The sequence below is a fragment of the Citrus sinensis genome, chromosome 3 (assembly GCF_022201045.2).
Source record: "Citrus sinensis cultivar Valencia sweet orange chromosome 3, DVS_A1.0, whole genome shotgun sequence".
Taxonomy (NCBI): domain Eukaryota; kingdom Viridiplantae; phylum Streptophyta; class Magnoliopsida; order Sapindales; family Rutaceae; genus Citrus; species Citrus sinensis.
In genome coordinates, this window is record NC_068558.1 from 925637 (window position 1) to 940951 (window position 15315).

At 34.9% G+C, this 15315-nt stretch overlaps 4 protein-coding genes across 4 annotated transcripts; 3 read left to right on the plus strand and 1 right to left on the minus strand.

Annotated features, from left to right (window-relative positions):
• Nucleotides 1-925: 925 nt before the first annotated feature.
• On the minus strand, nt 926-3271 carry LOC107178100 (uncharacterized). Its single transcript, XM_052438021.1, has one exon. The coding sequence runs from the start codon at nt 3269-3271 to the stop codon at nt 926-928; it is 2346 nt and encodes a 781-aa protein (XP_052293981.1).
• A 1116-nt stretch (nt 3272-4387) lies between these two features.
• Nucleotides 4388-4897, plus strand: LOC127901230 (putative RING-H2 finger protein ATL21A). Its single transcript, XM_052438063.1, has one exon. The coding sequence runs from the start codon at nt 4388-4390 to the stop codon at nt 4895-4897; it is 510 nt and encodes a 169-aa protein (XP_052294023.1).
• A 3589-nt stretch (nt 4898-8486) lies between these two features.
• Nucleotides 8487-10543, plus strand: LOC102610479 (putative RING-H2 finger protein ATL69). The gene is made up of 2 exons (XM_006476323.4): nt 8487-8697; nt 10062-10543. Exons 1-2 carry the CDS (start codon nt 8487-8489, stop codon nt 10541-10543), a joined length of 693 nt encoding a protein of 230 aa, XP_006476386.3.
• Nucleotides 10544-12182: 1639 nt separating this feature from the next.
• On the plus strand, nt 12183-14122 carry LOC102610777 (putative RING-H2 finger protein ATL21A). The gene is made up of 2 exons (XM_006476324.4): nt 12183-13012; nt 13481-14122. Exons 1-2 carry the CDS (start codon nt 12280-12282, stop codon nt 13978-13980), a joined length of 1233 nt encoding a protein of 410 aa, XP_006476387.2. The 5' UTR covers nt 12183-12279; the 3' UTR covers nt 13981-14122.
• Nucleotides 14123-15315: the final 1193 nt, after the last annotated feature.

The following is a 15315-nucleotide window of genomic DNA, read 5'->3' on the forward strand; positions in this document are numbered from 1 at the left end:
TAATTGGGATGGGATCCCACAAGATCCCATCTTTTTTAGGACGGAATTGAGATATATTTTTGTCAATATATATATATATATATATATATATATATATATATATATATATATATATATATATATATATAGGAACAGGAGTAGGATATTTTTTATCCCATTTGCATATACGAGACGAGACTGAAATTGGTAAATCTCATCCCATCTTGTCCCATTGTTAATCCTACTTATATGTAGTCCAAAGGAGATTACTAACTATAATTGTTTAAAAATAGTGTTATTTTGATTATTTCAACGCGGTTTTGACACTTTATTTATTACTAATAATTTTTTTTTAAAGTAGAGGTTATTTAAATCAAATCAATTTTTTTTTTAATTTACTCTCATCTTTATTAGATCAAAGTGGAGTAGTTAAATAAACATACTTTAAAATCACTCCGCCAAGCACTAGTGATAGTAATTTTGACTTTGAATGAAAATTGAACTAAATACAAAATAAAGATAAAGGAGTATGATTGTAATTCATAAATTAATCCTGGAAGGCTCGAACTCTATTGTTGATTGTTGCAATGAAATTTATTCTGAAATAGATAATAATATTAAATTTTGCATTATTTCATAGAAAAACAATTTGCAGCAGCTGTAACCAAGCATACTTTGGTTTTTTTTTTTTTTTAAAGTAGTTGACGAATTAAAATGAGGTCAAAGAGTCGAGCCACCAAATGGGCAAATAGTATGCATGCGATCACAAAAATCTGCATTAAATTTTAATTATCTTCGGTGACCAAGTGACACGGGTTCAGTGGCGGACCCAGGAAATAAATTCAGAAGGGGCTTAATATAAATTGATAAAAAAATTCGACAAGATAATAAAAGCCAACTGAAAAAATAATAAGTAAAATATTCAATTTTATTGACATAATCATTTTTAAAACTTCTTCAACTGTTCTCGACGTGTTTTCATATTTTGAAAACGTCGAATAATATCTTCATTGTCAATACAAGCAAATACATCTTTTTCTATGTATACAACTAAGTTATCATTCAGCCATTGATCACCCATCCGGTTTCGAAGTCGATTCTTCACAAAATTCATGGCTGAAAATACTCTTTCTACAGTGGCAGTAGCTACAGGTAGAATTAAAGCCAATGTAACCAATTGGTAAACTAACGGGTACACTTTGTCCTTTTTAGTCTTAACCATTGTCCTTGCAAGTTCACCAATCCCTTTCAATTCTGAAAATTCTGCACTAGATCGTAAATCCATAATGTATACATCAAGTTGCATCTCAAGTGCTATAAGATCTATTGCAGAAAAATCTTTAGGATAAAATTCAGCAAGTCGCAGTAATTTTTCCTTGTCAAAAACTGCAAACAAATCATTTGGACATAGACAAGCCAAACAAATAAGCAACTGAGTATTTGACTCATTGAAACGATTATTTAGCTCTTGAAGTTGCATGTCTAAGACAGCATAAAATAACTCAACTCGATACCGATGTAAATTTGTGATCTCTCGAGCTTTACGGCGTGATCGCCCTGGAATTAAAAACAAATCATCCATATCTAAAACATCGATATCATGCTTGCTACAGAAAGTAGAAACTTGACCAAATAAAGAATCCCATCCACTATCTCTCAACTTCTGAAGGTTATGCTTATAAACTTCAACCAATTTTACAGCATTCAAAATATCTTGATCTTTCCTTTGTAGTGCTCGTGACAATTCATTTGCATAGCCAAGAATATTTTTCATTAAGAATAAACAAAATACAAAATCAAATGATTGCATCAACTTCAATAGCGTATTAGCTTGAAATCTTTGTTCAGAATTTCCTTCAACTTCAATTACCTCAAGCACATCAACCACAGATGGAAACATAGAAATTATGCTCATTAACATACCATAATGAGAAGACCAGCGTGTATCAGCAGGACGCTTTAAAGTAATCTCCTGATTTAAACCTTGTCCACTTGAAAGCTCGCCTTTACCTAATGCTTCAATAACTGCAAGAGCATGTTTCTCATGTAGAATGTCACGACGTTTAGCTGACACTCCAACAACATTAATTAGCATTGAAACTAAATTGAATAAAGAATTAACTTCCTCATGCTTTTTTGCCACGGAAATAAGAGCTAACTGAAGTTGATGAGCAAAACAATGAACATAATAAGCAGATTCATTCTCCTCTAAAATGAGCGTTTTCAAACCATTAAACTCACCCTGCATATTACTTGCCCCATCATAACCTTGCCCACGTAACATTGACAAACTCAATCCAAACCTTGAAAACATATTGTCAAGAGATTCTTTAAGTGAGGCAGCTGTAGTGCTAGAAACATGTTCAATGCCTACAAAACGTTCAACCACATATCCATTCTTATCCACATAACGTAATACAACAGCCATTTGCTCTTTTGTAGATATATCACGAGACTCATCAATTAGAATAGAAAATAATGCACCATCCATCTCTCTAATAATAGCATTAGTAGTTTCAGTTGCAACACAACTTACAATGTCTTTTTGGATCTTTGGAGATGTCATTTGCAGATTTAGAGGAGTATTTTTGAAAGTAACAGCATTAATATCTTCATTATGATCAGCAAGGAAGTGTAAAAGCTCAAGAAAATTCCCTTTGTTGCTTGAACCATCAGATTCATCATGCCCACGAAATGCTAGCCCTTGATTTAAAAGAAATCGAATACAATCAACAACAGCATTCAAGCGAGTTTCATATTCACTTTGAGTTTTCTCGGATTGTCTTTCAAAAAATGTTGCAATATGTTGTTTCTGATTCATCAACCTTTCACATTTCTGCCTAGCTCGATTATGGGCACTATTGACACCTCCTTCATGAATCTTTAATTTTTCTTTTTTTTTCCAATTTTTAAATCCTTTCCCAGTAAAAGTATCACTACCTGCTTGATCACCATTATCTTCTTTGAAAAGATAACAAAAAAGACAATATGCAGACTCTTCTTTTATACTATATTCCAGCCAAGAACCAAATTCTTTGAACCAATCCGAAACAAATCGTCGTTGTTGATTTCCAAATTTCTCAAATTTAAAATTGTGCCCCTTAGGTTGAAAAGGACCCCTTTGTAAGTATATTCTTCGGACTTGATCTCGAATATTACAATTATAACTATCAATACAAGGTCGTAAGCCAGGGTCAGCAGGCAAATTTTGTAAATTGACTTCATATGAACCATGACTAGTTCCTTCTAAAGGAGATGGGAGCTGTGGTTTCTTTTTAAAAAATTTTTCCATATCTGTTTCAAATCAAATAAAACTATTAATTATTAGATTAAATTTCACAGTAAGGCTAAATCCTAACAAAATAACGAACAAGAATAATTAATTTAATACAAATTTGATATTATAAAAACATTATTTGACAACACACCCAATGGGGCTCACGGGAAAGATACATGATTGTAAATTTTACTTTTTCAATTGCTCATTTATTTGCATTAACAAAGTGATTGCTTTTAATTATAATTTATATAATAAATTATACACCACTTAAAACTTTAATCATTTCACAGAGCACCTAGTGGGTGCCACCCACTGTCCCACCACTTTCCCTTTCAATTTTAATATTAAAGAATTGCTCACTTTTCACAAATCAACTTTTACTTTTGGAATTTTGTAGATAGCTATCAGAATAAGAATTGATGAACGAAGTTAGAGAGATGCAGCACATTCATTCGACCAGAATCATTAGTCAAACTTCAAAACAACATTCAAGCACAATACCTGTTTCAATCTATGGGCTATGGCTGATCTAGCAAGGGACGAAATCATCAAAGGCTCAGCGATCGCGGCAACAGATAACAACGAGTTGGTGGCAGACTGGCAGCAGGAATGGAAACGTTCGTCGGTGGCGGTGGCCGGTCTTTGTGATTTGGTGATTCACAGTTTCATGATTTTGGGGTTTGTTTTTTTATTCCTTTAATTTTTTTATTATTAATATAAAACGATGAGTTTTGTAAGTTAGTTTTAAATTAGAATTTGATTAAATTAAAAAGTTTTTATTATTTAAATGGGTTTAATTTCAAAGCCCAAAATACTTTGTTTTTGTTGAGAAAAGTTATTGGACTTAATAATTAAAAGGGGTTTTATGGGCTAAATTTAAAAAAATTTTAAGGCTCAGGGGGGGCTTAAGCCCCTCCTGGGCCTGAACTGGGTCCGCCCATGCACGGGTTCCATACAAAATATAACAAGATCAGTCTAAAAGTCGCAATTCCTCGACGAATAAAAATTCCACATGCACCTCTATAATTATAAACATGAATCTTTTAATTAGAAATCCTTAAGCTTAAGCCTCCTGGCCGACCTTCAACTCTCTTTTGTGACACAAAAATTTATTATAATAAAAATAACATGGCTTCCTCAGAAGCAGAAGCACAAGTATTCCTCTTCTCCATTTGTATTGTACTGTCATTTATTCACGGAGGCGGCAGTACTGCTATCACTTGCCCCATAAAATGCCGGATCAACGGGCCGGAAGTTCAGTTTCCTTTCCGGCTTATCAATCAACCCGAGCGCTGTGGCTACCCGGGTTATGATCTTTCATGCAACAACATGACCAGAACGGTCATACAACTGCCGAATTCAGGGGAATTCATTGTCCTTAGCATTGACTACTTGAGCCAAACCTTAATACTCAACGAATCCGAGCCCAACAGCTGTCTCCCCGGCCTGTTCCTTGACAAATCATTTAGTCTAGCCGGGTCTCCTTTTGATGAGCAAGAGTACCCTTCAGAGTTCACGTTTCTTAACTACTTGTCTGATGATCAGATACTAACCACTATTAGTGGATTATTAAGAATCGTTGATTGTCTAAGCGGAGAAAACTTCACTGTTTACTACTACAAAAATGACCTTTACTGACACTTCGTTTCTGACACTTTGTAAAAAGTGTCAGTAATGGTATACATTTGGATCATTTTTTCCATTTAACAAATATGAATCATAAATTACTGGTACTAAGGTGTCAATAGCATAAAACTCAGTAATTACCGATACTTTAGTATCAGTGATAAAAACAAATATTATTCTAATTATGTTTTTACTTGGACTCGAACTCAATATCTCCGAAGTTAAAATTTTAATTTCAAACTACAAACCACTTGTGTGGATATTTTCTTTTTTTGGTTAGACCGTATATAATTAACTACAAACCCTTTGCTATAATTTAACACAAAATTTTTGATCTCCCTCCACTAAAATTTTTTCCCTCTCAAACAAACTAAAATCCAAATCCCTAAAATTCCAAGTGCCTAAATCCCTAACTCTCCCTAAGCACTAACCAGCAGCAGCCCCTCTCTAAGGCCTTACCAGCACGCACGATGACAACGGCACACGCAGCCTGCGCGGCGGCAGCCCAGCAGGTCGTACCACACACTGCAGTAGCTCGCTCGCTTTCACTCTTTCTCTGAAGGCACACACAGTAGCGGCAACCCCTCTCTTTCAAGCTCGTTTAGTCGCTCTCACTTTCTCCGTCTTTGGTCACCATCTCACCCTCCATTCTAAATTATTGCCGTTGCAGCCGCGTTCAGCCGTAGCTATCGCGCTGGGCGCTTGAGACAGTGAGTTGAGATTCCACTTTTTAATTTTTTCATTAATTTTTTGTCTGAATTAGATTAGTCAAATACTCAAATTAATTGAGTTGTGAGTATTACTGCAATAATTTAATTTGCCCCGCATCCCCTGAAGAAGGTAAGCAACTCCATTTTTAGGGTTCGTGTAGTAGTTGTCTTGCCTGAATCGCCTTTGTAATCATAAGGTCGATTTTCTCAAGAAGGGCAACTTCGATCTTTTGGCATTTTCAGTGCTTCTTCTGAATCTCTCTTCACTGTAGCTTGCTTCTGCATGTGATTTGAGGGCCAAGAATTTATCTTAAGGGCGAATCATATTATGTTTCAATTCTCTGTTTGACCCTTTTAACTTTTGAATTTCAACATTATGTGTTTAGTGTTCCGTTAGTTGTTTTATCAAATACATAGGCCTCTGGGCTTTAGACACTAGTGTTGAAAATTGCCATCTAGTTTTTATGGTATCTTTGAGTAGGGGTTTCGCTTCATTTGCTTGAATATATAAAAGATCAGTTTTTATTGTCATGGATAAAAAAAAAAAAACAAGGCTTTGGCCAATGGTACCTCAGGAGGTCAAAGCCAAGGCTTCCAAAGACAATGTTCCCACGATCGATGTGACTCAGTTTGGCTACTTTAAGGTTTTGGGTAAGGGCCTTTTGCTTGAGAACCAACTCGTTGTAGTGAAGCGTTTCCAAAACAGCCAAGAAGAAAATTAAAAAAGCTGGTGGGTCTGTTGTGTTTACTGCTTAGGTTTATTGTTATTGCTTTTATAAATTTTTTTCTGATATTTTGGTTTCAGCTTTTGAGTATTTGACTATATAGTTTTGGATATTATCATCGGAAACTTTTTGCTTTATATTAAGACCTGTTATTGATTAATAATAATAATAATAATAATAATAATAATAATAATAATAATAATAATATTTTACAGAAAATGTTTTAATTTCTTTCTTCCATTCAGCACTCGTAGTATTTATTTGATTTGATTTCTGTCATGGTGTGTTGATTATGTGGATGATAAGATACTACCTTGCTCCTTTACTTATGCTTGATTCCTTATACTAGAAACATACCTCTAGTAGAGTTGCCATTTATCTACTTTATTGTTGTAAAATCTGTTATAAAATGTATAAGCAATCATTCATTTGAACTCTCTTTATACGCTTAAAATCTGAATTCATGTATGAGGTGTTAGTGTCAATGTTGTTGATCATTTCAGTAAGTAGTGCCAATTTATAATGACCTTGGTGCATTTCTATTCAGTTAGTAAACTTTTGTCATTTAAGTTGTTTATTTGTTTAACAAATGTATAACTAGTTTCTACAAATTTACTTTGTGTATAATAGATGATTCAAAATCTTGGCATAGAGGAAAGTGAAGTTTTTGAGGTAAATAGGGTACTTTACAAAAACTATACCACATTAATGGTTGGTCTAAGATACATTATATATGTAAGTTTAATTGCACTATTATTTATATACATATCCTTGTAAAAAAAAAAAACCAATAAAAGCAGTTTCATAAACTGATGTAAATGCTGTTATTATTGTTAATTTGCAGGCTATCTGCTATGACTTCAACAATGATGACTATCATAGGTAACATTATTTTCCTTTCTAATTCATCTGAAAGTGTTAATTTGCAGGGGTTGTTTCTACTATAGAACAACAACAAGACAGCCCCTGTAAATTTCTAGTGGCTGTTTTCACTGCAAAACAGCCCCTACAGATTTCCCGGGGCTGTTTTGTTGCTATTCTAAAGTCAAAACAACTCCTATAATTTTTTTGGGCTATTTTGCAATGAAAATACTTTTGAGGATTGTTGAGGAAGGATGGGAATGAGAGCGGTAGTTTTTTAGAAGGCTTGATGAGAGTTTCATAAATTTGACAAGTTTTATGAGATTAAAGTGAAAGAAGTTTATACTAAGGCTGAAAGTTTGAGTGGGTAAATGGATGTTTTGATTGCAGATTTCTGTTGTTTGATTATAAAAAATAGGAAGTTTTTAATTAGATTGACTTAGATGTTTTGTTTTCTGTGACTTGTAGCAGGTTATCCAACATGGCTTCTTCAGACAACTTAAGCTAAGGTTCCTTATTTCTATAACTTTCAGTATTATTGTAATCTTATTTCTTATTGTTTTATTAGTTGTTGAAACATCCTTCAATTGCTCTGTTTAACTACTCACAATCAATTTGTTTTCCATAATCTATTTCCATACTAATTGATTTTATGTTGTTGTAGGTGGGAAAAAAATGAAGCTGCATATGGATGTTGAGTGATGTTCTTGTGCTTCTTTTTGGTGGAAACTAAATTAGTACTCTGTGGTTGTTGAAAACTTAATTTAGTACTTATATTTTTCTTTTCTAGATAGTGGTGTAGTTGAATCATGTGAATTTGAGTGATGTATTTGGGATGTTTATTATGTGAATTATATTGCGACATTTTATATATTTAATATATTTTGAGCTTTCTTTTGGTTGTAAAACATTCAGGAAAAATATAATTAGAATAAAAAAAATTTATTAACCAATCCTGCATAACATTATTAAATATTGACACTAAATATTTAAATTGACATGAATAATTTTTGATATTATCGAGCTAGCTTGTTATTGATACTATAGTCACATAAATCACTGACATATAAATAGTATCATCAAATATTAACACTATCGTATCATTATTTTGGTGATGCTATAGTGACATGAATTACTGATACAAAAATCACTGACACTAAAAATTAGTGTCAGTGTGTTCTGGCTTGAGCATTACTGACACAATTAACAAGTGTCAGGAAAAGTACTTACTACACTAATTTAGTGTCAGTAAAGCTCATTTTTGTAGTAGTGGTTGTGGCTGTACCGACTTATTATCTGTACAACATGTCAACAAAACTATCGTCATGTTCAGAGATCAAGACGGTTTCGGTTCCAGTTATGTGGCCTGTTGGGTCTAATCTTACTGAAGGTGTGACGTTGAAATGGAACGTGCCCGATTGTACTTCGTGTGAAGAGGGTGGAGGCTTCTGTGGGTTCAAGAAGGGTGCGAGTCGTGACATGCCCACTGGATGCGCCAATCTTCCTGCCTCTTCTGGTATGTTATATATATTTGGTCGATAATTCTATTTTATCTATTTTTTTTAAATTGAGAAGAGGAGATGGAAATCGGGGAACGAAGATGAATAATATTTTTATGTTTGATCATCAAATTAAGTCTCCGATGACTAATGGTAAGGCGGCCAGGGGTCGATCCCAATCAAAGAGGGATGGGGAATCATTTTCATCAGTAAACGTATATGTTGGCGCGAGCAATCAAAACGACAGTTGTGATTGCTTGTGCGGTGTTTATGAAACATTGGTCCCACTTCATGTTATACTTTTCTGAATTTTGATGGTGAGGCACGTTCCAAATTTTTTATCTTAAAAAATTATCTTAAATGATGTGTTATTAATTGAGTGGTTGATAATTCTTTACAAAATCTAAGTGAATTAATTATATTATCTCACCAACCAATTGATAAATAACACATCAATAAATAACTTTTCAGTTAACTTACAACCCTTGTAAAATAATGCAATATTAGTATATGGGCAGTGGGATCCACTGATTTTTACATGGGTTGTAAGTTACTTGAAATGTATTTCAGTAAGACCATTTAGTTATATATTTAGTGATTAGTAATTAGTATTATACTGCATAAAAGAAAAAAAAAGAATCCAACGAAACATTATGCTAAATTTCTAATTCAATAACTCCAAAAGATATCCAAAATAATAATAATAATAATAGTAATAATAATAATAATAATAATAATAATAATAATAATAATAATAATAATAATAATAATAATAAAATAAACAAACAAAATGCCAATGCTCCCCTGACTGCTGACTTCAATTCTCGTATAATTAGGTACAATGCCATCTAATATTATCTTCTTTTCGATTAAAATCTTGAGAAAACGACAATCAAATTCTCAAGGTTTTTCCTAATTTACTAGCGGGACAAAATTTTTTTAGAAATAAACACACACATTCCTTTTTGTTAGTATTTTCTATTTATTTGTAAACTAATCAACATTTTTTAAATTATAATAATATGACTTAAGTGGAAATTGTGGATAGGTTTGCTCGTTAAACAATTAGGGTGGCAACGTAGAGCAGACGGAATCTTTGAACACACAATTGCAAGGTCTTTGTTTTATTTGTTAAATGGTCAATATGATATCGTACTTGAAAAAAACTATTTATCTTAATTCAAAAACAAGGCTAAAAAAAGCTGAGTTAGTCTTATGGTGATGGCTTTGGTTGGTACGTACGTGCATATCAGACAGTTGTAGCATTTTTTAATGACACTTTCTTAGTCATTACGATATATGTTTGATGTGATTTCTTGAGATGAAAAATGATAATCTCCCAATTGATTTACAACTAATTAAGCTGCGTTTTGTATTCAAGGTCTACCAAGGGTTGCCAGGTACGGGATAGTCATAGGCGTTGGAATACCAGGACTGTTGTGCATAATTGGACTTGGATGTTACTTGTGCGGCAGATTTAGGGCTTGTTACCAGCACCGCAACTCCGACGCTGAACTCGGCACCTCCATCACGCCGCAGCTGCAGCCGGCCTTCGTTCCGACAGGTCTTGACAAACCCACCATAGAATCGTATCCGAAAACCATTCTCGGTGATAGTGGCCGACTACCGAAGCCAAATGACAGTACTTGCCCCATATGTTTATGTGAGTATCACCCTAAGGAGACATTGAGGTCTATACCTAAATGCAACCATTATTTTCATGCTATTTGCATAGATGAATGGCTCAAAATTAATGCAACTTGTCCGTTGTGTCGCAATTGGCGGGAGAATTCTTCAGTTGTAACTCCGTCTTCATCAATGTCTTTGTCCTCATCTTCATCTTCGCTAATGGCAGTGCCATAGATGACAATTTTTGGGTTGTGTATAGACATTAGAAAAAACAAACTATGTATTTGAAGAGTATTTTTTGGCTATTAATTTGCCTTTACTTACTTATTTACTCGTTCAACCTCTGTACAGACTTGCAAAATTTCGTCATTCATCTTTTCTTTTAAAAAATTCAACCCGGTTTTGGTCGTCTTGGAAGTAGAATAAACCGGACAATTTTATACACTCTCTTTGAATGAGTCTGTGTTGGACTTGGAATTTACAAGCAAATCAAAGAAAAAGAGGTCGAAAGAGGCCTTCATTAATCAATGGTGCCGTTTTGGTCAAGTCACCGGCCTTGACACGCTTCGGATAGTAGTAATTACGAATTCAGCACGGTTAGGCCAAAAATCAGAGAATTGATATTAATTTCAACAAAACACGGTGACGAATATCTAAGAGAAATATTAATGGCATAGATGATACGTTCACTTAACCAAGCAAATGATGGGTGGGTTTCCTGGTGGGAAATGTGGTGACATCATCCAAAATAAGAATTAAAAATTTCATGATCCCACTTTGAAGACATATTGTTGCGCCGATTGGTTAAGTTAGATTAGCCAAGCTAACATATCATTATACATAAGTTTTTCTCATTGCTGAAATATCACTTCTCCATAAATCGGAACAATCAATCAATGTTTGACGTCTGATTTGATAAACTATACAAGTGAAGAAAAGTCTAATAATCAAAAGGTACTGCGGCAGTATCTTGTATTGGTTGGAACTTGGAAACCGACCGATCGATTAACTGATGAAATACTAATTAACGGACAAAAATAAATCTGAATTCAAATCAACATTAAAAAGAGTATGCATAGACTAAAACTCGATCAAGAACCAATTTTCTTTTTTTTTTTTCCTATTTTGAAAGCCAGAACTTTACATCATTTCGAAATTTAGAATCGGGATATATATTAAAATAATAATTAGTTTTAAGACAAGTGCTTGGGATTATTTTCTTGCACTAAGAGCTGTTAAGAATTGGTTTCCAGCTTTCACCCGCAACCTTCAATCTTCAGCATAATGATATGAGCTGGACATTGACTAAATAAATAAAATTAAGAACGGAAGATAGAATAAAACACAAAACACACTACATGAATCAACCAGGCAACACACAATAACAAGAAAAAAAAAAACAAAGCAAAATCGGTTAAATACAGGAAATTTACATTACAGAATCGCAGTCATTTTAATATTGATTAAAAATTTGACCACGGTTGGTTAGTAGCTAATTCAAAGTTGAATAACTTCTGACTTCTTTGATCAAATAATAACTTAATTTAGAAGGAGCCACTTAATTAATGGCAGAGCCTAATGATAATCAACACTCTCGTAATTGAGTAGGTAGATTTCCTCTTTTGTAAATATAAGTAGAAGATAGATATATATGTACCTATAAATTTTGATGGGATAAACGAAAATATACATACACATATACAGACACACACATATATATATATATATATATATATATATATATATATATATATATATAATTCATTAATGTTAGTCTCAGTAAAAGAGATATGTTTGTAAATATATCAAATTTTTAAACTTCGATCAAATAAAAGATTTTACTCTAGTCCTCATATATATAAATATGTATGTATGTGTGTATATATATAAAAGAATCCTTTCCCCTTAATTAAGCAAAAATCCAAAGCTAGCCATCACAAGTAATTAACTGATTATAGCTTCACTGACTAATGCCAAAGAATATGGCTCCCCAACAAATCTTTCTATCATCCATTTTGCTCTCCATCTTATCACTTAATCACATCGCAACAAGCATAGAAAATTGCCCCGTACAATATTGCGGCAGCGGCAGCAGCAGCGTACGAGTGAAGTTCCCATTTCAAATAATAAACAATCCATGGAGGGTCAGGAACCCTCGTTGTGGGTATCCGCGTTTTGAACTTGCATGTGTTCGGAACCAAACAATTCTGATGCTTCCAGTTCCAGGTTCGGAACCTTTCGTCGTCCTCAACATCGACTACAGCGTCCAAACTTTAAACATCAACGACCCACAAAACTGTCTCCCTAGGCGTTACCTCAACGATTTCAGCCTCGGTAATTTCCCTTTTCATCCAGACTTGGTCACCGACTTCACGTTTCTCAATTGTTCGTCAAATTCGACGGCGGAGACTGCGTTCAAGCACCGGATTGTTCCTTGTCTCAGTGATGATAATTATACGGTCTTGGCTGTGCCAACCAGGCATTATGAAGGGTCAAAGTTGCCGCCGCCGATATCATTATGTGAAATTATTAGATCGGTGATGGTTCCGGTTTCTTTGTGGGGCTACGGGACTGGCGTTGAGGATGATATTCGATTAACGTGGACTGATCCCTATTGTGCTCCTTGTGAAGATCGCGGTGAAGTTTGTGGTTTCAAGAGTGATGTCGGTCTTGCTACTGGATGCTCCGATCTTTCAAGTTCCGGTATTGGTATCTATAACATTTTTGTTTTCATTCGTTGCATATTATTGAATCATATTAAACAATTCCGTTCAGATCATCGATTTTTAGTTGAATCTTGGATCTTAAGTTTAGGGTTGATAGAAATGGAATAATAAAACAGTAGTGTGCAATGTGACGATGTTTGATGACACACGGCTTTAAGAAAAGTCAAATTTAGCCGAAAGGAAAGGAATACATGGCGGTTGCAATGTCAACGTCCTTAAGTAGGGTGGGGCTGCCCTTAAAGAACGTAGGCCTGTGGAAGCGACACGTGTGGTGATTGCTTCTCATAACCTACGAACAATAATGGGCCTCCAAAGTACACTTGATGGATTACCTACAGCAAATTACAAAAAGGCCCGATGATTCTTAGGTTTTAATTAATTGAAAATATGATTTGCCCATGTGTCGTGTGTTGGATGGAATTCATAATTTTGACTGTTTAATTAGGTACGTCAAAGGGGACCAAGTATGCCATTATCATTGGGGTTGGAGTACCCGGAACATTGCTTATAATTGGACTTGGATGTTGTTACCTTTGCCGCAAGGTCGGGAGTGGTCATGAGTCCCAACTCGGCCGGCGCCGACGACCAATCACGGAAATATCCACCGCAATCACCCTGCCGCCACCAGCTATAGTGGTCAACGGTCTCGACAGACTCACCATAGAGTCTTACCCTAAAACTTTGCTTGGTGAAAGCGGGCGACTGCCAAAGCCAAATGATAATACTTGCTCAATATGCTTGGGTGAATATGAGCCTAAGCAGACGCTAAGGACTATACCCGAGTGCAATCATTACTTCCATGCAGAATGCATAGACAAATGGCTTAGAATGAATGCATCCTGCCCTGTGTGTCGCAATTCACCCGATGGTTCTTCCTTAGCGACACCATCAACTACATCTACATCTACATCATCATCACGTTCTTCTTCAGTATTATCACCGTAGACGACAATACATACACAGCTTTTACTAGCCATTTTACGTAAAGTTTACTTTAATTTATATTTCTTCCTGTGAAATTGATCGTATTCATTTTTATTCACCTTGCTGTGTACGTACTTGGAATTAATAACTACAATTTGATTAATTTATAACCTGTCTCATTGCATTTTACTCTGTATAAAACAAAAAGAGTCAATTACGGGGAAAAAAGATTAAATGAGCAAGGGACGACATATAAATTCTTGGATTCAATATTATATGATCTTGTATTATCTGTAAACAAATCATTTTGACACTTGGTTTTTGTAGAATATCTAGACATGCAAGCATATGTGAGCATTCAAAGATTAACCATCTAGCGACCAATATTTTAGTTCAAAAATCCCTCAGTCTTTCATTCAAATTGTATGAAGAATTATCTTTGGTACGTAATTCTCCATCATCAACTCCACTATAATGGAGCATGAAACTTTAGTGATTAATAAACAAAACTTTGGTGATTAATAAACTAAGTATACATGCATAAATGTGTATGTATATGTATATGTGTACGCATACGTATGTTTATATATATCACTACTTAAAGCAATTCACCCACAATCTTCCACACTAGAGCTAGAAGAATCAAGTGATCATAATAATTACCAATGTCTGGCCTTTTTTTTTTTTCCTCACCACTGTCTCACTGATTTTTGGGTCCGTCCTCGGGCAGCAAAGAGTACATTCACAAAAAATTTTTAGGTCAGTTTTAGGTCAGCCGTGGGGCATCCAATAATACGTTCACCAAGGATACAAGGGTCCACCAGTGGGCTAGTAATAGGACAATCACCAATGTTTTTAGATCCACACCGGGAACACCAAAGATTTCTGAGTTCACTACAGGACAATCAACCTTACATTCGCTAGCAATTTCTAAGTCCATCATTGAGGCATCAGCGATTACCGGGTCCACCACAGGACAACCATCAGGACACTCACCAAACTTTTCGGAATTCATCCGGGGGACACCAAATATTTGAAGTCCACCGTAGGACAATCAACAATTTCTGGGTCCGTCATGGGGGCACCAACTATTTTTGGGACCACCACAGGACAATCAAGTACAGCAGCATCATCATCTATATTACCTGCTTGTAACTCGATAGACTCTGAGTTGAACTCTTGCGTTGGTTACATGGGGAAAATTGAAGCCAAGCCATCAGACACCTGCTGTGGAGGAGTGAAGAGCCAGAAGCAATACAATAACAACAAGGCTGCTCCCGGGGCCTTGAATCCGTGGCCCCAATATTTGGGCAAATTGATTGCTCCCTTCTCACCGGCCTTTCAAAAAGTGCGGAG

Excerpts from the sequence above, each read along its gene's own strand:
- LOC107178100 (XM_052438021.1), bottom strand. The coding sequence starts at position 3,271 with ATGGAAAAATTTTTTAAAAAGAAACCACAGCTCCCATCTCCTTTAGAA.
- LOC127901230 (XM_052438063.1), top strand. The coding sequence starts at position 4,388 with ATGGCTTCCTCAGAAGCAGAAGCACAAGTATTCCTCTTCTCCATTTGT.
- LOC102610479 (XM_006476323.4), top strand. The coding sequence starts at position 8,487 with ATGTCAACAAAACTATCGTCATGTTCAGAGATCAAGACGGTTTCGGTT. Across the intron at positions 8,698-10,061 it reads CAATCTTCCTGCCTCTTCTG|GTCTACCAAGGGTTGCCAGG; the intron begins GTATGTTATATA and ends TTTGTATTCAAG.
- LOC102610777 (XM_006476324.4), top strand. The coding sequence starts at position 12,280 with ATGCCAAAGAATATGGCTCCCCAACAAATCTTTCTATCATCCATTTTG. Across the intron at positions 13,013-13,480 it reads CTCCGATCTTTCAAGTTCCG|GTACGTCAAAGGGGACCAAG; the intron begins GTATTGGTATCT and ends CTGTTTAATTAG.